We start from the raw sequence: 27657 nt of genomic DNA, 5'->3' as shown, positions 1-27657 counted from the left end.
TTTTATTAAGATGCTAAATTCATGAAAAATCTCTATCAGATTGTTTCCTTCGCAGGGAAGGGGAATGAGAGAAAAGGAGAGGTTCGAACTTAAAATTTTTAAAAAAGGAATGCTAAAAATTGTTTTTACATGAAATTGGGGGGAAATGAAATATTTAAAAATATGCTGCTTTAAAAAATATGTTGGGGAAGGAATGCTTGCATGTCTTAAAGAAGGGGTGAATGTTGTTTTCTGGATTATGCATGAGCCAGATTTTCCTGGCTTTAGAGACTATGTGTATTCATTAAAAATGAAAATGTAATACCGGTCAGTTTAAAGAACAAAGAAAGTTAAACTTCACTGGGAACATTCTGGGGTTATTATAATCTCTTCGTGTGAACATTTTTTTTCCTCTAGAGTTTAATGATATTTTCAAATTTTCAAATTTGATATTTTCAAATGATAAAGGATAAGCAACCTGCAAGCATAGCTTTGCAAATATGAGACAAATCATGCTGAAAATGCATTTGATGCAATGGTGAGACATGAAACAGAATGAACACCTGACAATGTTTGTAATAAAAACTGTGCATGAGTACACCATTTCTCCTAGTAAACCACTACCCGCAAGCAATATGTCAGGAAAGGAGACAGAGAACCCTGCCTCTTTATCATTAGATCAGGGACTAGCAAGTCCATTCCCATTATCACTATGTCATATTTATTGGGAGGTTTTGGTGTAAGAGCCACCTGTGTTCTCTTCTTTGACAATGAGAAAAGAGCCAAAGAGAAGGTACTTGAAATTCCCAGTGAGTAACCAGCTAAGCTATCCAACCAAGTTTTACATTGATCTCAAGCCTAATGGAGAGAAATGCATTTTAAATACAGTCAGACAACATATAACATATGCCTTGGAATGGAACAGATGCACAAATGCATGAAGGGTAATTTTTCAACTATCTTTGAAGTATTCCCTTCCCATATTTTTTATCTGTCAGCAGTCAGAGTTCTGCTCAGAGGAGGAGATTGTCTGGGATAGGAAAAAAAGATCCTCAAATTGGCTGTTTCTTTTGTTCTGAATGTGATGCGGCATTGAAACAACATCATCAGTCATTTGGGACATCAACCAGAGAGGGCTTGGAATTCCAACTATAAAACCATGATTTGCATATAGTGCTAACTGCTGGCTTGTTTTCCTCTAATTCAAAAAACTCCCATATTCTCTGTCTCATGTTCATGGACAAATTGGGGTTTGTTCTACTAAATTATGTAAGATATACTTTGCAGACTAATTTATTCAAGGCTTAGGTCAAATCTTATATCCCCCATGAAGGCTTCCTGAATGTCACTTGACTTGAACACCATCCCTTCTTTTCTCCTGTACCCTTATGCCAGCCCCAAGTCATCTAGACTTATCAGGTCTTAGGACACATTCTACTGTGTTTTTTTTATTTGTTATATTTTAATATGTGTTGTATTTATCTCTATCCACATTTTAGCATGCCCTGGAGGCTCCTTGAATAGAGGTTATATCTTTTGCTCTTTATCTGAATAAAGTCCTAGCAGAATATCTTGAAAATGGTTAATTTGTTGAACTAAATGGATAAATAAAATATAACAACAAAAATCAATTAATATTTAATAAAAATCTACTAGGACAACCAGTTGGCATGGGGGATAGAATGCTCCACCTGGAGTCAGAAAGACTCATCTACCAGAGTTCATATCCGGTCTTGGACACTTACTAGTTATGTGACCCTGTTTACCTCAGTTTCTTCATCTGTAAAATGAGCTAGAAAGTAAATGGCAAAACCACTCTGGTATCCTTGCTAAGAAGACCCCAGAAGGGGTCATGAAGAGTCAGACATGTTTGAAAAACGACTAAACAAAAGAATCTTCTATGTACCAGTTACACACAAGACATCTGGCAGACAAAGACAAATGTGAAAAGATATATGTCCTGGGAAAGCTTATAATCGATTGAGAAGGGACTAAGTATACAGATACATTCAAAATAGAGAGGAGATTATTCATAGAAAGGCAACAGCTGCAAAGGGGATCAGAAAAGGCCCCATAAAGAAAGAACACCTTGAGAAAAGTCTTCGGGGAAGTTGGAATTTCTAAGATAAAAAAAAATGAATATGTAACAAGTAAGACAGATAGTGTTTGTCCATGGCATGGAGAAGAGACAGTGTGTATCATGTGTTTGAAACAGTTAGAAGGCCAGTTTGGCAAGATTCTATGTGAAAGGAAATAATTTCTTATAAAGTTAGAAAGGTAGACTGAAGAGCTAGGTTGTAAAGATCTTTAAAAATAATAAAGGCCTTATAAATAATTTTTTCCTAGATTAATTAAATTAAATTTTATTTATATATTTATTTTATATATTTATTTTATTTATATATTTATTATATATTTATTATATATTTATTTATATATTTATTTTATTTATATATATAATATAAATATTATATATATAAATAAATTTAATTTAATTTAATTAAAATTTTTTTTTTAATTTAATCCTAGAACTAATAGGGGTTCATTAAATAAGGGAGTGACATGGTACGAGCTGTACTTTAAGAAAATCACCTTGGCCGCTGATTGGGGCAGAGGTTGAAGCATTTGGTCAGTACCACTTCAGTGATAAGCAACTGAGACTGCTTTGTATTACATGAATTTCTACACATGTCTTAACTGCTCTAACAGACTGAGGCAGTCCAAGATTTTGACTTTTTCCTTTGTTATACCCTTTCTCCTATCCTCCCAGCACAGAACTACTGTTCAATTTTCAGACTATGGTGAGGATTGTTTTTTACTCTCAGGGTATATCATTCAACCATTTAAATGGTTGTTGTGCAGAAAGCAATTTAGCTTTGTTCTGCTTAGCCCCAAGGGCAGAATAAATACCCAGAAATGGAAATTAGGGCAACGTAAATTTCAACTTAATGTAAGGCAAAATGTGTTAACAACCATCCCAGCACAAAATGTAATGGGCTGTTGCTGCTTGGAGGAGAGAGTTTCCCATTACTGAAGTCTTCATTGAGAGGTAGAATGACAATTCATCAGTGACCACAGGATTAAAAGTAGACCAGAGTCAGAAGGAATCCTAGGGCTCAACTAGTCCAAAGTCCTCAGTTTACAGATGAGGGAACAGTGGAGAAGTTAAATGACTTGCCCAAAGTCACATAGATAATGAGCACATCTAATTTGGACTCAGGTCCATAGTCCTCTCTCCAATTGATTCTTCATGCATTTGCTAAAGTGACTTTCCTAAAGTACAAGTCTGACCATGGCTCTGTATTCAGAAGTTTCAATGGTTTCCTGTTGCCACACTACAAGGCAGTCAAACTCATTTTCTTTCTACTCTTCAAAATCCGTCTGCCATTTTTATCTCGGTATGTGGTGACATCATGTCTTGAATTTACTACCTCCAAGCTTCCACCTCTTAAAATTCCTTCCTTCAAAGTTCATCCCAAGAACATTTTCCTCATTCTACCAGGTTCTAATGCCTCCCCCTTCCTGCTTCCCCCCCCATCTCCCTTACCCGAGACTTTTGAAAATATATATATTATATATACACACACACACATACACGCGTGTACATTTCTCCCCTATCAAAACATAAATTCTCTGAGAAAAGGTCTATTATCTTTTTTTCTCTTTGTTCTCTAGCCCCAGCACTGGGACTGGCACATACATGTTCATTGATTATGCCTCCAAGTTCAGTGTTCTCACTGCTGTACCATATTAAGATGATATTGATGGGATATATTTGGGTAGAGGCTGAATCTCTGGTCTCATTTAATGATTCTATCATTCTCAAATTATTAAATGTTTGTTCAGGGGATGATGACTGACAAAACCATCAACAATTATAATATGGAATTTCAGAAGCCATAGAACATTTCCTCAACCCTGAGAATGCTGAAAACATGGCAGACCTTCTGTAGGTCCTGGAGTAAGATATATATATATATATTTTTTTTTTCCTCCCTCCATTATGTGATCTAATTTGTTAATCACATTTTGCTGGGTTGCTATTACCGAACAGCCCTAAGTGAAATTTGATTTTCTAGGCTTAAGGAAGTTAATGGCTTAATAAATGGGGTCTTGATGATATTACCAAGTATATTGTAGTTTCTCAGAGGTTTTCATCTTTTGTGTCTAAAAATAATAAAAGCAGAGGTATAGGGGAATGATGAGGAGAGCTGTCAGTGGAGGATCTGGGTTCAAATAATAGTCATCACTCTTATTACATATGAGAACTTAGAGAAATCATTTAAATTTGGGGGTCCTCACCAAAGGTGATTTAAAAATTTACATACTTAGTTATGCATGCCCAAATATGCTTGGTTTTAAATCTTTATTGATTTCTGAGGGAGAGCTGGCAGAATCTAGTCATGCTGGAAAGATGGGAAGAGAAGAAAAAGACTGATTTCTTTTTTGAAGGCTCTTTCTAGTTCAGTCATAAAAACTCCATCAAACTTCCCTTTCTTCTCTGCTAAACCTCAACCCTCGAAGGACCAATCATAACCCTCCTGGGAGCCTCTAACTGCACATACCCTTTCTCAAGGGGTCAGAACACATGCATTAATGGAAGAGGCTTGAGCCACTATTAAGGGGCAGGATACAGGGCTCTTTTTATAGAACATCCCCCACCAGCAGAATAAGGGAAGGTTAACTCTATTCCATGTGTAGAGAAGATGGGAGGAAGAGATTCAAAAGATTCACTGTGAGAGAGAAAGAGATTAAGTTAATGTAATCTTTCTTCAATTTATTAGTGTGATTCTATGACATTTTTCTTTACTCCATTGCTTCTAGTGATTTTTGTCTTCTGTGTTATTATTTAATGCAATCACCTCTGGATTTTCTCTGCTCATGAATTCTCAGTGGCCCAGCTGATCAGAATTCTGGTGATTGCTCCTTCAAGGCAGAGCAATGGTGGAGTGGCTGACTTTTATTTGAACATTTGTGGCCCACCAAAAGCTCTTCTCATCACAATCTTAATATCCTAAAGGCTCTTAGGTACTAGTTGTAGGAAATATATTGCCTTAACTGACCTGCTATGTCAGGTATGGTATAGTGAGTAGAATGCAAAGAAGAATTATAGACAGGAAGAAGTTCAAGTCCTTCCTTGATCAACATCCTGGTTGTATGAGCCTGGGGAAAGTTGTTGAGCTGCATTAGTTGTAAAGAAGGAGAATAGATAGCCATATTGATCAAATTATGAAACATAGGGTTTTAGATCTGGGAGGGACCTTAGAGATCATTTAATTAATAATTAATAATAGATATATACAGTGCTTTAAATTTTCCAAATATTTATGTCTCATCTTAAATTCACAACTCTGAATTTAATGACTGAGAGGTAGTCATGATTATTAACCCTGTTTTACAAATGAAAAAACTAAGGTAGACCAAAGTTAATAATAATAATAATAATAACTAACATTTTAATAGCACTTAGTACACTACATACATCTAGTAAGTGTTTGATGCTGGATTTGACCTCAGATCTTTCTGACTCTAGGTCTCATGTTCTCACCACAGTACTTCCTGAATGGTCTCAAAATTGTTCAGATTTAAATGGGCAAGCTCAGGATTCCTCACTCATAATAAGTCTTCTAGCAAAGGGTGGATGAGCACTTCGGCAGATTGTAAAAGAAATTCTGACTAGATTGCCTCTGAGGTCCGTTCTGTAAAATTGAGATTTGAACTCTGGACTTCAATCCCCACAAGTCCTTGCTCCACTTCCCCAAAATGCTTTGTAATCTCACGGAATTCTGAGGTGGGCGAGATCGAGAAGGTACTTAAGCTGATTGCAAAGGCTTTTGAGGCCTCTCTCTTTTTTTTTTGGACTTCTGTTTTGGAGCAGACGTGGCTCTTTCCAGAATGTAGGTGAGGTCTTGTCTAGGCCTCTGGCCTAGGCATGTGTTTTTTCTTACTTGTATATTCTTAAATTCTCAATCCTTAATAAACGTCTAAAAAATATAATACTTCTTGCAGAGAGAAACTAATTTCTACCTGCCATAGTCTCTCCCCAGTCTCCCCTAAATTTTAATCTTTACAGTTCCAACCAAGATTCTTCAATATATATATGCATATACATATCTATATGCAGTATGAAGCACTTCCTCCTCAGATCTAAGAATTCTCATAGTATTTTAAGACTCCCTTTAGGTGCTACTTCCTAAAATGATCACATCTAAAACTGTGACTAAAAGTTAGTGTATTTTCATCTGCTAGAAAAAGCATTTGCAAATATAGCTCTCATTCATAAATTAAGTAACTCTTGCATGTCCTATCTATGACTTCAACTTGGGTATTTAATTAGTTCTCTAAGTAAGATATTGAGAAATAGTGATCTATAGTTAAAAAAAAGGAAAAAAAAAGTATTTTTGCCCTTAAAACCCACAACTGTGATGAAAGGTGATGAATGTGCTAACTACTACACAGTCACACATGTAAACTGAGATCAGTAAAGTGTCTTAGACTTGGAGTCAGAATATCTGAATTTAGGTTATGCTATTTGCTAGTTGTAAGACCTTAGGGAAGTCCCTTAACCTCTCTACATTTTGGTTTCCTCATCTGTAAAAGAGGGTCAATGCTATTTATGTACCTATATCTGCAGACATAGCCAATATGGAAAATAGTTTTGCTCATATGTATTCATTATAAAAATATATACTTTTCTTTCCTTTTCAAAGTGGGGGAGGAGGCAGAAGACAAAAAGATGAATTTATATTGTATCTTAAGAAAATAAAATTAAATTTAAAAAGGGATGTACACTCTTCTGATTCTATATAATGCACCAAAAAACTCTTTTAAAGGAAGCAAAAAGCCCAAAGACTTGTGGTATGAGGGCTTTTTTTGGTGGGATTAGAGTAGAAAGAATATTAGATTTCAAGTTAGAAGACTGAAAATTGCATGTGACTCTAGGACCTTGGGAAATTGTAATTTCCTTGGTCCTCAGGAGTTGGATTAGATTAGATGACCCCCAAAGGGTAGGGCACTTTCCTGACCTTTAAATTCCATGATGTTCATTGTCCCACACAGGGCTTATGTGGATCTTTTTCCTTTGTGTTTTGTGCACACATATTCTTTTCCAGATTGGCAATGGTGAACTGCATCTGCCTATACTGACTGTGCTTCTTCCTTAAAGTGACTTTGTCTAGTGCCAGGAAATATGTTGTGGAGCTTAATCTTTGGGAGCATATGGCCACATTGCTATGATACTTCCCCAAACAAATGTCTGGATCATTCCCAGTAATGCCACCATCTCCCTAGTGTCCCTGGCCTGGGAATTGAGGAGCTATCCCCACAGTTCCTCTGTTGCTTTAGATAAGCAAAGCTAACTGGAGCCCTTTCCTAAACAACATTATTCAAATCTATCTTTTCTTCTCAATCAAAATCTTCCACCAGCTTTTGTGTCCTTTTGTTTCAGCCAGTACAATCAATACAGGCTGGTCTAGAGGACAGAGACCTGGTCTAATTATACCAGGAAAGTTGGGTCAATGTCCAGCTAGCTCTACATGATGTATAATCACTGAACATCTTTAAACCAATTCTTTTATTAAAACTGACATCTGTAGCCAGTCAGGTTATGGCAGTGGGTGCCAATTTAAAAGAAAATGACAACTCTATGAAAAGACCATTATTATGTGCATTGTCTACCATATTTGGTGAATACTCTCCCACCACCTCATTGTGCTTGGCACGTAGCAAGTATTAAATGTCTGTTGACTAGCTGAGTCACCATTGGGGAGGTGATCCTCCAAGATTAAAAGGCTTCAATGAGTGCAGTATAATAGAGTTTTGGATTTCAATCCAGGAAGAATCCAATCTCAGATACTTTCTAGTTGTATGAGCTGGGGCAAGTCACTTAACCTCTCAGGACTTCAGTTCCCTTATTTGTAAAATGAGACACTTTGACTTTATGACCTTCTGACTCTAAATCTATGATCCTAAGTTGAGGCTCAGTAGAAGAAGATCCTTCATTCTGGGTAGTGGTTAGCATACTCATCACCTTTTAGCATAGTAATGGCATTGTGAAGTAGAGGATCCTTATTCTATCCTTTTGCCCTATGGGGATCAATCTAGCTATGTTTGGATAGAGTGTTTGCCAAAAGTTGGGCCATAAAGTGGTAAAAAAAAAATCCACTGGTTAATCAACTCATGAAAATCATCTACAATTTGTAGGGGAAGTAGCCCCAGTGATGAGATTATGGATCACAGGATCCTAGGGCTTTTGATAAAGAAGAGACTCTGGAGATCATTCAGCCAAACCCTACTTTATTTTAGATGTTGAAATTATGTCTTAAAGAAATAAAGATTTTGTAACTTTCCCAAGGTCACGCAGTAAGTGGCATAGTTAGGTTTCCAAAAGCTAATCCTGTTCTCTTTCTACTAAGCCACATGTGCTGCCTTTTGAAGTAGGGAAGTTAATTAATATTGATGTTACTGCTCTATAGATGGAGATGTCATTGGGCTGATATGGGATTCTAATGGTGGTTATAGCTATGTTTTTTTCTACCCATAAACTATGACTTTGAGTTAAGAGATTCCAATCTTAATTAAATAAACTTCTAAGTTCAGTGAATCGTTAAACTATGGCTTTCACCAATTAGGGATAAAAATTAATCAGTTGCCAATAATCTACTCTGATTCTGAATCATTTTTCTCTGAGACTTCAAATTTGTTCTACCTTTCTCATTAAGTCTGTATAATGAAATATAAGTCTGCCAGCTTTAAAAAGGTGATATTCAACTTTCATTTGAAATAGTTTTTCATTAATTATAATTGATAGGTTTTATATATGCATACATATGTCACATATTTAGCATATATACAGTTATATAAATTTAATTTTATGAAATATGATAAATTGGCATAATCATTTGCCCTTGACATAACAAGGAAACTTGCCCAAGAGTTGAATAATGCATACATCTGTGTCTAGATATACATACATACATATATAAATACATGCACAATCCTTACATATGTATAATCATAGAGGAATATAGATATAGAGATAGTAACAAACAAGTAGATGGTAGATGTTAGTTAGCTAGATATTTTATTTAGGGTTCCTTGAGATATATATATATATATATGTATATATATATATATATATACAGACAGACAGACAGACAGACAGACAGACAGAGAGAGGGAGAGAGAGAGAGAGAGAGAGAGAGAGAGAGAGAGAGAGAGAGAGAGAGAGAGAGAGAGAGAGAGAGAGAGAGATTTGATTTAGGGTTCCCCTAATAAAATGGAAAGAGCCACATCCTTAGCTCTTGGCACTTAATAAGTACATTGGGATCTGGGGTTAGCTTTAGCTCTGAACAAAGCAGTATTTATTCCTAATTCCATGCGTTCCTTTGATTCTTGTCAGGAGACAATTTATTACAATGGAAAGAACCCTGGACATAGAGTCAGAATTCCTGGGTTCAAGTCATGACTTTTACATCTTTTATTTCTGGGACTGTGAAAAAGTCATTGTACCTTTCTGTGCTTCACTTTCCATATTTGTAAAAAAGGGGATTAAAAAGACATTTTTGCTGCCTAAATCAAAGTTGTGAGGTAAGCACTGGCTCATACATCATGTACATTTTTTCCCTGAAGTATCAGGAGCCCACAGTCTCTGTTGCCAGCTTGCTATGGGGCCAGGTTGAAATAATCTTAACTCATTGGTTGTTGGTTCCATATCTACGTAGGTAAGATTTGGTGATTATTAAGTTTCTTTACATCTAAACGTTTTATGAATACATAACTGATGAAAGATGTATTAAGCATCCAAGAACAGTAAATAGCACTAAAATGAAATTGACTGAGTATTGCCTTTTGTTATATGTTATGAAGCATTGGATTTTGCTCATTAAAATCCTAGAGTCTTAATTCTACTTCCTCATAAATTATCTCTTCAAGTCATTAATAACTTGCTATGTATCTCTACTATTCTCCTGAATCTCTACTCTTGTAGATTGTCAAGGATTTCTGAATCATTAAATCCAGTAGGATCTTCCATTTCTTCATCCTTTCTAACTTCCAGGTATTATATATATATATATGAAAAATTATCACATTATCATATATATAACAGATATACAATTATAATATAATAAAATGTTTTATCACATATCATATATCCTTAACTTAAATATATAAATATAATAAATTATATGTACATATATTTAAGTATAAGATAGATTTGGACATACATGTAGGTTGTAATTAAGTTGTTCAATTGTTTTCAGTCAAGTTTGGTTCTTTGTGCCCCTAGTTAGGCTTTTCTTGGCAAGTATATTGGAATGGTTTGCTATTTCCTTTTTAAGCTCACTTACAGATGAAAAAACTGAGGCAAACAAGTTTAAGTGATTCCTAGGATGCTACATCATTTGGGCTTTAATAGCTCTGGTTTCTCCATCTATTTCTTGAATCTATTTCTAATATGATATAATAATATATTTGTATGTATTAAACAGAAGTTAGAAAAGATGAAGAGGGAAAATCCCACTGGGTTTGGTAATTCAGAAATCCTTGACAACCTGCAACTGTAGAGTTACAGAAGAATATTCGAGATAGACATCAAATTTACTAGTGACTTGAAGAGTTAATTTGTACATCGGAAATATGGAAATCTCACAAGCTGAAAAATCAGGGCTTGGGTTATTGTTTTGTTAATCTTTTAGGCCAATGAAAGCTATAAAGTAAATATTAATGATGAATATTAAACTTAAAATATGATGTTTTTTTCCTCAGAGGATGGTTGTTATATATTTATTAGCACTTCTTTGCTCTATTTACCTTCTTTCACCTCCCAAATGTTTATATTTTGCAAAGCTTTACATTTTTTAGGGAAAAGAGTCTAACATGTCTTGATTCATTTATGTAAAATATATTTAATGCTATACAATTAAACATTTAATAAGCTCAATATTAATCAAGGCTCTTTACATGATGGAAATAAATGTCATAGTCCCTGCATTCAAGGAGTTTATGGAAGCATGAAACATGTATGTAGTGAGCTATAACAGTAGGATAAATCTAGGTGGCACAGTGGATACAGTACTAGACCTGGAGTCAGGAATATCTGAGCTGAAATATAGCCTCAGACACTTACTAGCTCTGTGACCATGGGCAAATCATTTCACCCATTTTCCTCAGTTTCCTCATCTGTAATATCAGCTGGAAAAGGAAGTCATAAAGTACTCCGATATTTTCACTTCCCCCCAAAAAGACAACAAATAGAGTTACAAAAAGTAAGATATGATTGAAATGACTAAACAACAATAAACTTCTGCCAGTGGTGAAAGGGCAGCAAAAGAAGAAAGGCAAAGACAGAACTTCAGAAGTACTTGATTTTTGGCTTCCTAAGATATGATAAGAAGGCTGTCAGTAGACTGAGGGAATGAGATTGTGCCAACTCTGAAGTCAAGGAAAGAGAGGATGAATGTCCAAAGAAGAAGCAATTAACAGTGCCAAGTATTGCAGTGAGATCAAGCAATTAAAAGTGAAAAATATAAATGTTTACATTGCATTCAAACATAGTGCTCAGCACAGGGGATACAAATACAAAGGCATTTACATTCTAATAGGGGGAAGATAACTATAAGGGAGGACTAAGGAAGGATTTTGTTCTGGAGAGGTAGAAGGATGGTAAATGGAACCATGGGAGAATTAAATGGCATGCTCTTTCTAGAAGTAATCCTACTTGAGTACCTTTTTTTCCAGTGCAAAATGGTGGAAATGATGAAGGTGTCATTGAATTCTTGTGATGGTAGCATCACTGATGACTAAGGGAATAGACTCAATTGAATGGTAGACACTTATAAAGACAAAAGACACTTATAAATGGTTGAAAAAAAACAGGTCACAGCGAAATAGCACAGACCATCAACAAAACTTTCTAGAAGCTTATCAGTAAAAGGAAAAAGAAATATGAAATACTATTTAGATAGGTTAGAAAGGTCACTGGTAGGTAATTTTAAGACCAGGAAAGCCTGAATATGCATGTCAGCAGTTGGGAAATATACAACAAAGAGGCTAAAGTTAACATGGTGTAAGAAAAAGGAGATGACAACTACTTCAAGGTCCTGGAGGAGGCAAAGGAAGAAGGGAGGGAGAAGGGACCAAATGAGCAGGTCTAAGAAGGATGAGACTTTGGGTGAAGATTTATTTCTAAGTGGATATATAGGAAGGAGAAGAAAAGAGGAGCAAATAGAGTCTTGAGAAATGTCTTTGGAAGACATCCTAATGGATGATCAGTGTTTATTAGTGTGGGACTTAAATGAAGTTACTGTCAATTTGGTCTTGCTGTATGAAATTTCTGCTCCCCCTGGGCAAGTCATTCAAACTCTCTGTGACTTCAAGTACTCTCTAAGGCCATAAGGTACAGGACATTTGCCCATTAGCATTAGCTGAGGGAATTTCTTCACTAGTAATTTCATGTAGCAATTAAAGCAAAGATCCAGATTAAAAACCAAATCAAACTATCTCCTTTGTTTTCTGGATAACATTCCAATCTGTTAGGATCTGGCCAGTCATTGCCTTAACTACCCTTCACATTTTTGTTAATCATTCATGGACTTGATAAATATGTGTTTTTTTATTTATAAAATCTATTAGATCAGAAATTCCTTGAGAGGAGGAGCTGTGTTCTCTTCATTTTTGTCCACTCCCCAACATCCATTCCCATATGGACACCAAGATCCAAATAGTCATAAGCTCATAACTGGCACTGAACATGCACACTACTTTATAGTCATATTGGCTTCCCTATTCCTCTTATATTATATCTTCCATCATTTTGTTCTCTTTAAAAAGATATGTAATTAGTCAGTAAAGGAGACTTAGAGAATGGTAGGATTGTGAAAATAAGGGAAGAGAATATCTAAGGAAGAAAGAGTCAAGAGTTGAATTGCAATTAGATCAAGAAATCAATGAGTAGAAATTAAACACGTGCACTATTTCTGATAGTCCCTCCTGATCTTTGGCTCAGAATCTTGATTCCTCTCCCAGTTTTAGATCAAGCACAATATCTTACATGAGGCCTCTTCTTTACTCCTTTCAGCTACTATTCCCTTCCCACTTTCCCATTGCACTCAATCAACTTATAGTTGTACCTATTATGCATGTATCTATATATGTACATGTTGCCTATTCTGGCTAGACTATAAACTGCATGAGGGCAGGGGCTGTTTTCACTTTTGCCTTTGTATCCCCAGTCCTTTTCATATTGCCTGGAACTTGTCAATTAATTTATTATGTCCGCTTGACCCTCAGTAATCAATGGTAAGAATGTACATGTATATATGCATATGTTACATAATATATAAATCTCATGAGAGAAACATAGGACCAACACACAAAAAAGAAAACAGTAATGGATCAATCCTGTGACAAGATTAAGTGAGAACCAACGGATAGCTCATGTGCCCCCATCGGTATTTACAAAAAGATCAAGAGATTACCCAAACAAAAAGCATTTATTTATTAAGCCCTTACTATGTGCCAAGCATGCTATGTGTTGAACATGCAGAATACAAAGGTTAAAAAAAATACTTTCATTGAGTTTATGTTATAATAAGAGAAGCAGGAAGAAGGCCTAAAGCACCTTCAATGGCATATTTATAAAAATGAGTTAAGAATATTTGTACAGAATAAGTAGGTATGATTGGTTGGTTGTAACATATACTGCCACATGGAGTTCCCTCAAGCTCACTGGTCTGTTTTGGTCTCAAAGAAACTATACCTACTTACCTACTCTCACTAGTTCTTTGGGTTTTCTCTACCAAGAGCTTTACTCTCAGCCACACTGAAAAGTAGACAACATTACAGCAAGTTTTCCTTCAGTTCTGTCTAATCACTTGAGTCAAAAACTTCTAATGATACATTGCCTCTATCCTCTTCTGCCTATAAATCACTCTTCCATTAGTTTTAAGAGCCAATCAATCAACAAAGAGACATTTATGGAGCCCCTATTATCATCTACTTTCATCCCAGTTTTAAAGGCCATCACCACTTTGCTAGCTTAGAAAGAAATGAAAGGAAAAAAAAGCAACTTTGGTCTTTTACTTTGGTCACTTTATCAAGGCTAAACAAATAACCTTTCTGAATTAGGTGATCCTGCTTTTGGAGAACCTTGAGTGGTATGTACAACCACTCAGTCACTCATTATTTTTTAAATAATGCCTTTAAAAAATCACAATATTTTCCCTCTATGCAATTCTTTCTTCCATCAGATAAAAGCCAATGAGACTGATTGAAAGCAACTATGTCCATCCATACCTACTACATTCAATGCTGGCACTTGTAGTCAACGAAATTCAAGAATTAACATGGGTCATTAAATTTATTGTATATTCAATAACCTTTCTAAATTATTTTATTTTCATTTATTCATGGTCCTTGTTTGTGTTATTCTTCTAGTTATGTTTATTTGACCTCAGTGCACACAAAACTTCCTATAGTTCTTTGAATTCTGAATATGTATAATTACTTACAGAATATCATACTATTACATTCATAGACCGTTCAGTCTGTTCTGTTCAATCATTCTCCAGTTAATGAGCACTCACGTTGCTTCTAGCTTTTTGACATCATAAAAGGGCCATTACGTGTCTTTTAGCACATATAAGACTTGTTTCCTTTTTAATTTCTTTGGGGTACATATCTACTAGTAAGATTACCAGGTCAAAGAAAATATGAAATTTGTTTTGACTTTTTCCAGTTCAAATTACCTTGATAATCACTGCATTGAAGAATCTAGAAGGTTTCTCTGTCCTCTTTTCCCCAGACCTATAAGGCTACTAGAAAATAGTTATGTTCCTAGCTACTTTGTGTAACACCTATGTAGTGCTGTTTGATTTGCTCATCATATAATGTGAAAAATGATGAAGAAAATGAATCCAAGAAAGCAGTCTCAGCACAGTATCTCAGACTATCAGGCCTCCAGTTCTGGATTAGCTCTAACGCATTTTCATTAACAAAGAATGCAGGTAACTCATTTTATAAGAAACAAGAAGAACGACAACAGACAATGATGTCCTTGGTAGCGGAATAAGTTCATAGGGGAGATTTTTTTATGTAAAGATTCGATGTACACGTTAAGAAAGCTTCTTTAATGGCCTCTGCACTTATGCAAACTTGTCCTAGATCAGGTCTAAGGTTAGTAAAGCATATAATTATATGCTTTTAAAATCAAGTGTTTCAGGAGGTACTTGGATCAATACTTATCTAGGTACATGTATAGGCTGGAACTTAGCAGATGATGTATTTTCTTTTTCTTTCTCTCTTTTTTTGTTCTTTTTCTCTCTCCTCATTTCTCTTTCCTTCCTTCTCTTGTTCTTTTTTATCTCCTCCCTCCCTCCCTTCCTTCCTTCCTTCCTTCCTTCCTTCCTTCCTTCCTTCCTTCCTTCCTTCCTTCCTTCCTTCCTTCCTTCCTTCCTTCCTTCCATCCTTCCTTCCTTCCTCTTTCTTTCTTTTTTCTTCTCTTTCTCTCTCTTCTTTTCTTTTTCTTTCTTTTTTCTTCTCTCTCTCTTCCTTCCTTCCTTCCTTCCTTCCTTCCTTCCTTCCTTCCTTTCTTTCTTTCTTTCTTTCTTTCTTTCTTTCTTTCTTTCTTTCTTTCTTTCTTTCTTTCTTTCTTTCTTTCTTTCTTTCTTTCTATCTTTCTCTTTCCTTCTCTTTCTTTCTCTTTCCTTCTCTTTCTCTTTCCTTCTAGTTCTCTCTCTTTTCTCTCTTTCTTTCTTTTTCCTTTTTTCTCTCTTCTTCCTTCCTTCCTTCCTTCTTTCCTTCCTTCCTTCTTTCCTTCCTTCCTCTTTCTTTTTCCTTCTCTTTCTCTCTCTTCTTTCCTTCCTTTCTTTCTTTCTTTCTTTCTTTCTTTCTTTCTTTCTTTCTTTCTTTCTTTCTTTCTTTCTTTCTTTCTTTCTTTCTTTCTTTCTTTCTTTCTTTCTTTCTTTCTTTCTTTCTTTCTTTCTTTCTTTCTTTCTTTCTTTCTCCCTTCCTTCCTTCCTTCCTTCCTTCCTTCCTTCCTTCCTTCCTTCCTTCCTTCCTTCCTTCCTTCCTTCCTTCCTTCCTTCCTTCCCTGTTAGTTTTTTTCCTATCCCCATCTGAAATCCCACACAGAGTATAGCAGCCCCCACGGTTGGCATGGTATATGGTGTGCTATACTCAGGGTCAGGAAGAAATTAGTTCATATCTCATTTTCAATGCATATAAGCTTTGTAATACTATGTGAGCCACTTTACACCTTTGAATTCTATTTTCTCATCTGTAAAATGGGGATACTAATATCTATAGTGGGGTTGAATAGGTGTTGAAATGGATAGAGCATTGGGCTTGGAATAAAGAAGATTCATTTTCCTGAGTTCAAACCTTGCCCAAGACACTAACTGTGTGACCCTGGACAAATCACTTAATTCTTTTTTTTTTTTGCTTCAGTTTCTTCACCCATCAAATGAGCTAAAGAAGGCAGTGGCAAACCACCCTAGTTATTTTGCCAAGAAAATTCCAAATGGGATCTTGAGGAGTCAGACACCACTGAAAAACAACCAAACAACTATGCCTACAGTTTGTGTCAAATGAGAAGGAACTTGGTGTAGGGGTAGAAGCAGAGTCAAGAGGACTTAGATTCAAGTCTTGCTTCTGATACATACTGGCTATGAGATTGGTAGAAGTGAAGATGGAAAACCCCACAAGCATGAGATTTGGTCTGAGCAGACTGAGGCAGTAGACAGAATTTCAAAGTGGATGAGCTGAGCTCCTTTGTGCCTTTCAGTCTTCATTCCTCCACTCTTCTCTGTCATCCAAATATGCCAGCTGACTTGGTGCTCCTTATGTAAGGTGCGCCATCTCTACTTGCCATGTTTTTACACTGGCATAGTTGGCATACAAAACCCAATGCCTAGAATATTTTTCCTGCCCATCTCTGCCTCTTTGCTTCCCTTGCATTCGTCAAGATGCAAATCAAATTCCCTCTCTGTGGGAGACATTTCCTGTCCACCTCCCTCTTTCCCATTGTTGCTGTAAGTACCTTCCTTTTGAGATTACCTTTCATCTTTTATGCATTTATCATGTACGTACCTAGTTATTTACTGTTTTCCCCTCACTTTAATGTGAGCTTCCTGAAGGGAAAGACTATTTTTGCCTTTCTTTGTAAACCAACTTCTTGGTACGGGGCCTGGCACATAAGTAATTACTTAATAAATGGTTGTTCACTGATTAACTGACAATTTGGCTAGCATGTGGTCTGTGAAATGGAGTAATGTAAAAAAAAAAAAGGAGGTTCCATCAAAGGTACTAAAGGCCGATTCTTTACCTGTAAAGGATTATTAGAAAAAGGTCAATTGCTAAGTATCCATATCCAACTTTAAGAGATCACTAGTTTTCATCAGAGTACAAAGAATTCCATATATTCAAAAAGGAGAGTTTGTGTACTTATGAAATCCCTTTTAGGTTGTTGTCCTAAAAAAAAAGCTCCTTTATTTGCTCTATAAGTTAAATCCCCACCCAGGACTACTTTTGCCAAATAAAGGGGAGGGAAACAAGGCCTTGGGAGGCTGCTTCAGAGCTCAGGCCTGCCAAGACCACAAGAGAAAACACATCTGAAAAAATGTGAGCCCACTTTTCCCATGACTAGCATTGAAGGAATGAATCCTTTTCTGCCAGGAAGTATTATTAGACTTCTTACCAGTAGGATCTCCCCATACAAACATCACTCCTATCCAGATTTCCCAAGTTCAATGGCTGACCATTAAGCATATCAGACTTAATGTGTGACCTTTGCAGACGTAACATGTGGGCAAATCTCATCGGCAACTTTAAACTATTAGCCAGAACTATCAGAGTATTCCCTAGCTTTTTCTTCATCTCTTACACAAAGAAAAGAGCTTTAAGATACAATCAGTCAGCTTTCACTTTTCATAGAAATTTCTGCCCTCAAAAAAAAAATCACCCATGCAATCTGGCCAGTGGTCTTTGCACAAGTCACTAAAATATAACCACTAATGCTGCATGATTATAATACTTTAAAAAATGCTTGTAGCTTTTCTCTTTCTTAATATCAAGCAGATTGCCAATGACGCCACTGCCTTTGGATCCAACTTCTAGTACATTTTATACACAGTTTCACGTCGACCTGCCCATAATCAAACATACAAAATGTGATCTTGTGAGAACAGCCTTGTTTCCCAGTGAGGTTTTGCAGAGGCTTAAAAACAGTAGGGCTTTGGAGAGAGGAAGGCAACTAGATTTCCAAACAAGAATAACTCTAATCTGCTTAAATAGATAACAACATATTGGCTATGCCTAGAGGTGTGATTTAGAATGCATTCCTACCTATGCATATACAGGTGTATGTGATCATGTGTATAAGTTAATTTGTGGAGGCAGGGGAGAGACAGCTACTAGCACTTCATCAACAAAAGCAACTCCTTGTTTGGAAGTTTCTTTTATTAATGAATAAGACAGCTTATCTATCACTTAGAGTCTTAATTGGTTGTGTGGGGGAGTAAGACCTTAGAAGGATTAGGTGTATCGATTGTGTCAACTGATCCAAGATTTTTAAATAAAGTTTGTTTTTTGTCATTTAAAATTTTCCTATAATTTTTTCTATCTGTACAAATGTTCTTCTCCCCCAAATAATTATAAGTAGGCATTATAATTTACTTTGAAACCATCCTACTGTCTCTACTATGTGCACACATACTATGTCAGTGGGTACAGCTTGGTCCTTTGGTTTAGTCTTATATTCTTGTCTTTTTTAGCCCAAAGCAAATATGAGTCAGAGGCAAGACTTGAACTGAGATCTTCCTGACACTGAATGGATACATATACAAAGCTGGAAGAACTATAAATAGGGGTCTAGTGATGGTCTATGAGTATAATATTCAAAGCCAATCATGTTAAATTTGGAGAGGTTCATCATGTAATAAGTCAATGAGTCATGCATTTCCCAGTCACATCAACATCGAAGATTATCCTCTGCATTATAAATGGGTTGCCATATATGTCAGTGGACAAAATAAAATCATAAATTCATGTAATAATATGGTAAATATGTATGAATGTAGAGAGAACACTTCATAGACACCGTATGTCTGTGTGGGTGTTAGTACAAACACTTTTACCTATCCACAAACTTCTTGTATATAGAGTGCGCAAAAGAAATAGGTTCTGATGAATACCTTGCATTTCAGAGACATCAGGGCTTTAATATGTCTGGTTATCTCTCCTACTGTAGAAAACTGGTGGGTTTTCTTTTGCAAAAAGCCATTAGAAAAGAATTTTTGAATTCAAAGGAATGTTCCAAGGCTTTCCAATGAAGATTGGACCCACTGAGTTGATGGTACAGTGAGAAATGAAAACCAGAATTACTCCTTTTCAGAATTGGCTTGAAAATCCACAAACACAAAGCCACAGTTCTCTTTAACCCAATCCTTCTGTTCCTCCCACCTCTGCAAACTATTTTCCAACCAGGAAAATTGTCAATTCTTCAGCAAAAGCTGGCTTATAAAAGCCAGAACCACTCTTAAAGAAACAGGCAACCAGATCAAGAACAGCAGGACTATTATTTAGCATAAAAATTGTTGGAGAAATTAAATTTTGTAGCTTGAATATTAAATATTTTTTTCTGTACATATATGGATTTCAAACTTGAAACCAAGGGATTAAATTGAGATGAATAACCAATTCAACACATTCCTGTCAGTTTTTTTTTTTTTGGTGATGAAAAGATAGTACATGAGGAGGCAAGTAGAATAGTTCAATCTAGTCACCTTTTATATATAGGTTATCACAGTGTAGTTAAAATTACCCTGGAAAACAATTCTTAAATTGCCCATAGAGTACAGCACCAACATATTTTTTTTACAAAATGTAACTAGGTAGAACCAAAAGGTCATTGTACACAATAACAACCATATAGTAATGATGATCAGTTTTGAAAGGCTTGGCTACTCTGATCAACATGATGATTAATATTTCTAAAGGATTTGTGATGAAAAAATGCTATACACACCTGGAGAGAGAATTGATGAAATTTGAGTGCAAGCTGAAGTATATTTTTTCACTCACTTATTTTCTTGCTTTTTTGCAACATAGCTAATATGAAAATATGTTTTACATGGTTTCATATGTATATTTTATTTCATATTTTTGCTTCCTTAATGGTTTGGGAGGGGCAAGAAGTGAGAGAATTTGGAACTAAAAAACCATTAAAAGAAGAATGTTACAAGTGATTATTTTTTAAACGTAGCTAGGAAGGCACACCACACAACTGATTCTTTTTCCAACTTTACTTTGATACAAGACAGGTTACAAGGAAGTCAAAAGGGAAGGGGTAGAAAAGTGAATCTAGCTTACTAAAAATGATAAGTAGGCCAACAAATGCTGTTGAAAAGTCAAATGAATCAATAGCATTTGAGTGTGATAGATAGGAGAGCATGGAATCACACACTGTGAGATGTGAGATGTACAGAAGAGGGAAACATACCATAGATTGATTAAGAGAAAAACAGATTCAGTTCATTTCAAGTTCATTCCTAGTTTTCTCATTGAGAAGACTAGGCAAGTTCTCAGGCTATGCAATTTCCTTTTTGTTCTTTGAATTCCTGGAAATAAATTTAGGTTTCCTTTAAGTCATTCTCTTTCATAAAATGAGACTATCTGTTATAGAAATCCTTAACTGATGGATCAGGGGACAGAAATAATCACCACATGCCCTCTGAAGGTATGTCCAGTTGGGAGGAATGGGTGCTATGGAAAATTATCCAAAAGTTCCTTCTCTAAACCAGTGGAAGAAGTGATGCTTAGCACCCCTTCCTGATTATAAATTCCTAAAAATCAATAAAAATTCACACACCCATTCCTACCCCAGACCACCACAGAAAACAATAAAACATTTTGATTTAAAGGTTTCTGGTAAATAATCAGTAGCTTCTTTCATAACAGATGATAGTCCTGATCTAGGAAAATCAAGAAGGGTTTTCTAGCATGGAGCAAGGGGAGATCACAGTGAGGCTGGATAGAAAAGGACTTGGTGGAGAGCAGGGCAAGAAAATCCATCCTTCCCACCACCACAAAGTCCAACAGATCATGTGAAAAGGTAAAGTAGTCATTGTTAGAGCATATGTCTCAGTTCTCTGTGAAAACTCTAACTTCCTGAAAAGTTAGTTTCAGGGGTCAGGTAGAAGCGTAGATATATTTTGTTAGGGAAGACTATAAATTAACTATTGTGAACAGCCATAATTTAAAAGCTGAGAAGAGAGCATACCATTGAGGTTAACTTCTTAAAGCAAACACTATAATTTGTTTTCTGTATTCAGGAGACCAAAGCTTCTGGAAAGGAGAGGGTGATATTAAGCAATGTACTCTGGCATGCTGAATCAAAAGACTAGCAAGATCCTAAGATCACAGAATCTCAGAGATTGAAGAGATCTCGGTGGCTGCCTACTCTAACCCATCCTTGAAGGAATCCCCACTAGAACATACCTGATGAGTGGTCATCCAGTCTGCTTGAAGTTAATAAATGCTTTAATGAATAATTATTTTCAAATAAATGTACTCTCTTACTGGAATCAAGAAAGAAATGCAAAGCTGCTATGGAGGAAGCGAGGAAGGAAGGAATTCGGACACTGAGTTCAATCTAGTATTTTGGCAACTGAATGATGGACACACTGTAATGATTGCATAGAACACTCTGTTAATCTCACAGAAGGGAGTGATTTTAAAAAAAGAGCCAAGGATAGATCAACATAATGGTGGACATATATCTTGGGAAATTTCTGAGTTTCTATTTGCAATGCATCAGTGTTGAGCTAGTGCAGAGGCTTGGGGAGGGAGAGTTAGTATCTGCCAGTGGGTAGCCCCCATAGATAAAAAAAAAGCAGACTAAAGGGTAACATGACTCAGAGAGATGAAATAGGGTCATTCAGTTTTGTGAGTCTGGGGAAAGTAGGATCCTGAAATCACAGAGTCAAACAGTTGAAAGGAACGTCAGAATTTGTCCTAATCATGCAGCAATACTTGCAGATTCCTTCCTGACTTGAAGTCCTCAAATCTATTATGGGTAGTTAGGTGACATAATGGCAGCTAGGTTGCACAGTGGTAGAGTCTCCTGCCTGGAATCAGGAAGACATGAGTTCAAATTTAATCTCAGACTCTTCCTAGTGGTGTGATCTTGGACAAGTCGCTTCACCCTGTTAGTCTCAGTTTCTTCATCTGTAAAATGAGATGGAGAAGGAAATGGCAAACTACTCCAGTATCCCAACCCTGGAAAGAAAACCTCAAATGGGGTCACAAGAATAAGAGCCAACTGAAACGACTGAAGCACAACAAATTATGACTACTTGAGTTTGTGCTTTTATCTCTCACTTTTCACTGCCAGAACACACTAGAATATAAGCCTCATGTGGAAAGGATATGTGACTTTTCAATTCTCCAATTTTCTAATTCTTTTTTCCCAAATTCTCTAAATGTTATCTTCCTTTTAATGTCATGCACAGGAAAGATACTTACAAATATGCTTGTAGATTGCCACTGAAATGGGCTTTGTGCAAATTTTTTACTTTCTCCTGGCCATCTTTTAAAACTAATTTATTAAAATGAGAAAACTAGACTAAATTGGTGCTCAGAATTCTGAGAACATCTGATGTTGGGAAATGTTTCTTCCTAGCAGTTCCTGCCTCCAGGAAAGTTTGGGAAACTTTATTAGCAATTAACAAACTGGGAATAACTAACATGGCCCCAGAGCAATAGGAGTCAGGAAATAGAGTACACATATAGGAAACTGAAGGCAAAAGAGAGAGTAGAGAATAAAGAAAACAATGAATGAGAGGAAAGACAGTAGCTGGGCATTATAAATATGCCATGTTCATTCTGGGTTACTTGGAAAAAGTTGGCCTCTCTCTAATGACAAAAGTATTTCAGGAATTTTCAAAAAGCTAGAACTAAAACTAAAACCCCTTTAAAGCATAGTTTAGAGTCTCAAATGCATAACTCTTTCAAGAGTGAAGATGGATACCAAAAACCTATTGATTTCCTCCAGAGTCTCTTCTGATCAACAAAGAGATGATGAAAGAAGTTTTTAATCAAGCAGTCTTAATGAGTGGGAACTCACAGATTATCAGGCTTAAACATGATACTTGTAATCATGATAAATGTAATTTATTTTTGCAGTTAGGCTCTATCAATTACTTTTTTCCTGCTTCTGTATAACCCTAGGCGAATTATTCTCTGACTCTCAGTTTTCTCATATATAAAATGGGGATGATATTTATGCTGCTTACTTCATGAGATTATTGTAAGAAAACTACTTCTAAGCTTTAAAGCACTATATAAATGTGAATGATATTATTATTGTTGTTGTACTTATTGTGATTATCCATAGTTCCACTGCCAATATAATTAAGCTCACTTCATTAATGCATCCTATATCAACCCTGAGATTATGTGGCCAAAACCCTTCATCAAAGATGGCCTGAGGAGATACACTTATCCAACCTAATATTCCAATGATCAACATGCAGTCTAGAAATAAAACTTCTAACCCTGGATATATACTAGGTGACTTTAGGTGGTAAAGTGGATACTATATATTTTTTTTCTTAACTTTTACTTTTTATCAGAATTGATACTATTGATTCTAAAATAGAAGAGTGGTAAGTGCTAGGCAATTGGGGTTAAGTCATTTTCCCAGGATCAACAGCTAGAAAATATATGAGGTCACATTTGAACTCAGATCCTCTTGGCTCCAGGCCTGGTACTCTATCTACCATGCTACCTAGCTACCATATTGAGAAAGACTTGAGTTCAAATGTAGCCTCAAATGCTTACTAGCTTTGTGACCCTGGGCATGTCATTTATTTTTTCTCATACTCAGTATTATTAACTACAAAGAGGGAATAATAACAGTACCTATCTCTTAGGCTACTGTAAGGATCAAAGAAGATAATATTTGAAAAATGCTTAGCAAGGTGCCTGGAACACAGTGGACATTTAATAAATACTAATTTCCTTCCTTTTTATATCATTAAGGTAAAGTGGATAGAATTAACTTTCCCTCCTGACACATATATTCATATTATATGACTTATTTTCCCTCTTCAGATTTATGTATAAGACTTGTATGACTGTTAAAGTCACTTTATCTTCTTTGGTCTGAGTTATTTTATTTATGAAATAAAGGATTGGACCAGCTGACCTCTAAGGTCCCTTTTAGTTCTGCCAGTTCATGATTCTATACAATTCACTATAATAAAAAATAACACAGGAAGTGAGAATCCAGAGACATTTATAAGCACAATTACTCAGGACATCAAGCCTCGTCTCAGGAAGTCAGTTAGTCAGTTAAAAATATTTATAAAGTACCTTTTATGATCCAGGCACTGTGCTAATATTGGGGGTACAAGCAAAGGAAAAAAAGATAGTCTCTATTCTTATGGAGCCCACAGTCGAATGGGCTAGACAATATATAGTTAACTATGTAAAATCAAGCTATCTGATGGACAAATGGACAAAAGTAAATGGTAAATAGGCACTGAAATTGAGAGATTGAGAAAGTTTTCTTGGAAAATGTGAGGTTTTAAGAGAGACTAGAAGGAAGCCAGAGTAGACAGGAAGCAGATGAGGAAAGGAAACATTCCTGGAGTTGGAGACAGCAAGGGAAACATCTGATATCAAGAGATGGGGTGTCTTGTTTGAGGAATAATGAGGAAGCTAGTTTCACTAGAACACAGAGTATATAGAAGAGAATAAGATTTCAGGAGGCTGGAGAGGTAGGAAGCGACCAAGTTATGAAGGACTATGAACACCAAGTAGAGGATTTTATATTTGATACTACAGGTAAAAGGCATTTATTAAGTAGGGGTCAGAACTGGGTTTCTCCCTCCTTGGAGGTCGTCAAAAAGTGGCAGATGACTACTTGCTGGTTATATTATGGCAATAGGGGAGGGTGGTAGAATCCTGTCAAAAAAATAGGATGATCTAGAAAAGATCCTTCCCGATCTCAGATTCTGATTCTGTTGCTTTCTGTGACAGCTGGTAGAGAAGGCTTCATGCTGAAGTGAAGTTTGGGATTATGTAAACTGACACAATCTATTTGGTGAGGTTAAAGGAAACTCACTGTCTGGAGCAAAGCCTTCCTATTCTTCATTAGAGTGAGAGAGACAGAAAAATCAAGTTAAAAGTTCAAACTCTATACTGTTGGGAAAGGGGAACTTTTGAAGTTGTCTGAGTAGGAGAGTGTGATGATGACCATATTTAGAAACTTTAATTTTGCAGCCAGTTCCAATGCTGTTTACTTTTTTCTGAGTCAGTGACTGATTGGGTATGAGACATGAAGGAAAACGGAGGATCAAAGATGACCCTGAGTTTCAAACAGAGAAGGCTGTGTGAAAAGAAAAAAAAGTTAAACCATGAAGGGAAATAATTAGTTTAACTATGCATGTGTTAAGAGGGTGCTGAGAACTGAAGGTAGTGCTTGGGACAACTGAAACTCTGTTGATATAAGTCCACTATTATGTCTCTTACACGGAATCCTTCCCTTATATTTCAAAGCCACCATTTGGTACAGGCTATGGTATATGGCAACTATATTGGAGTCTGGTTGACCAGGATTTAAATCTGCTTCAGACATTTACCAGCGAGGTCAGCTTGAACAAATAAATCACTTAACCTCTCTGTCTGCCTCAGTTCCATTTTATCATGTATAACACAAAAGGCTTGATAACTTCCAAAGTCCCTTGAAACTCTAAATCTGTGGTCTTATGATCCCTCAGACTACTCACTGGAAGGACAAGTACTGAAACTGAAGCTTACATACTTTGGCCAAATAATGAGAAGACAGGATTCACTGGAAAAGACGCTCATGTTGGGAAAGAATGAAGTCAAAAAGAGGAGACTACTAGTAGAAGATGAGATCGATAGATAACATCATATAAGCAATAAATATGAGCTTTGACAGATTTTAGGAGAGAGTAAAAGATAAAAGGGTCTGATGTGTCAGTGAGGTCCCTCATAGAGTTGGACACAAATGAATGAACAACAATAAATAGTCCCTAATTTGAACTACTGAAATTATCTCCTTCCAGTTCTCTTTTTATCTCTTCCCCTTCTCCAATATGTTATTCATACATGCTATAGTCATTTTATTCATTATGAATCTGATCATATCACATGCTAAGATAAACCCGGAAACTATATGACCACAATCTCAAAAAACTTTTTATACAAATAAAGTCAGATCTACGTAAATTGAAAAAAAAAACAAAACTAAATGCTCATGCATAGGATGAGTCAATATAATATAACTGACAATTCTACCTAAATTAACTCATATATTCAGTTCCATACCAATTAAACTACCTAAATTTATTTGATAGAGTTAGAAAAATAATAACAAAATTCATCTAGAAGAACAAAAGACATAGAACATCAAGGGTATTATTAAAATTATGAAGGAAGGTTGCTTAACTGAACTAGCGCTCAAACTACATTATACAGTGGCAACCATCAAAGCAATTTGGCACTAGCTAAAAAATAGAGTGGTAGAGCAATGGCATAGGCTAGGCATTCCTCATGCAATGATAAATTACCAAAGTAACCTAGTATTTTACAAATCCAAAGGCGCAGGCTTTGGAAGAAGCACTCACTATCTGACAAAAACTGATGGGAGACTAGATAACAATTGTTTTGACATGTAATTTGGAAAAAATAAAAATAGTATTATGCCTGGAACATTTCCATGGCATAAAAGATAGGGCAATGGACTTGGATGTGGAAATTTAGGCAGAAAGTACTTAAGAAACTTGACTAAAGCCACACAATTAGAATGTGGTAATGTGAGGATGGCAATCCCAGTTCTTCCTAATGAATGAATTTTTGTTTTAAAAAGTTTTAAGTGCATATTGTATGTAAGCATTTAAAATACAAATTAGAAACAGTACATCCTCAGCTCTTGAAGAGAACATATTCTAATGAGGGAGACAATATTAGGAGAGGTTTCAGCTTCAAGACAGTTGTAAATCCCTTGATGGTTCTCAGAGCATGGCCTTTAAGATGATTCCCACTCATATTAGTTTGTGCTTGTTTTCTCTATGGATATACGGTGATACTACATCTGGAGTGAGGAAGACCAGAGATCAAATACAGCTCTAGTCTCTTACTGGGAAAATCACTTAACCTCTTTCTGCCTTAGTTTCCTCATTTTCAAAGTGATAAAATGAATAATATCTATTACACAGGGTCAAGGATCAAATTAAATATGATACTATGCTTTTATAAGAACATGATACTGATGCTTTTGAAATATAAAAGCACCCTTAACTGTCATCATAATCATCATCATCACTCAGTGATATATATTTATACATATATATGTATTGTTCCCCTAGTAGAATATAGAATATAACTTCTGAAGTCAGGGGCTTTTTTTGTCTTTGTATTCCAGAACCTGCCACATATTAGCCATTTAAAAATGTTGAATGGATGAGGTAAATGAATGAGAAAGGTAACCTTCAGAGAGGAGATATGGTGCTGTGGAAAAAGAATTAGATTTGGAGCCAGAGGACTTGTGTTCATATAGAATTTCTGCCGCTGATTAGCTGTGTGACCATAGATAAGTCACTTAACCTCTATATGTCTTAATAACTCATCTCTAAAGTAACAGGGTTGAAC

General features: G+C 35.9%; 1 protein-coding gene across 46 annotated transcripts in view; it reads right to left on the bottom strand.

The window, feature by feature from the left end:
• DLG2 (discs large MAGUK scaffold protein 2) overlaps positions 1 to 27657 on the bottom strand; it is a 2177398-nt gene that overhangs the window by 915216 nt on the left and 1234525 nt on the right. Inside the window, exon 1 of one of the 46 annotated variants that reach the window (XM_056825195.1) lies at positions 21475 to 21610. The exons of the other annotated variants lie outside the window; for them this stretch is intronic. Coding sequence (XP_056681173.1) covers positions 21475 to 21489 — 15 coding nt within the window. The 5' untranslated portion in view covers positions 21490 to 21610. Of the gene's footprint in view, positions 1 to 21474; positions 21611 to 27657 lie in introns of those variants that run through there. 46 annotated transcript variants of the gene reach the window in all.

Source organism: Monodelphis domestica, chromosome 4 (genome assembly GCF_027887165.1).
Source record: "Monodelphis domestica isolate mMonDom1 chromosome 4, mMonDom1.pri, whole genome shotgun sequence".
Lineage (NCBI taxonomy): Eukaryota > Metazoa > Chordata > Mammalia > Didelphimorphia > Didelphidae > Monodelphis > Monodelphis domestica.
This window is presented reverse-complemented; position numbering and strand designations above follow the sequence as displayed.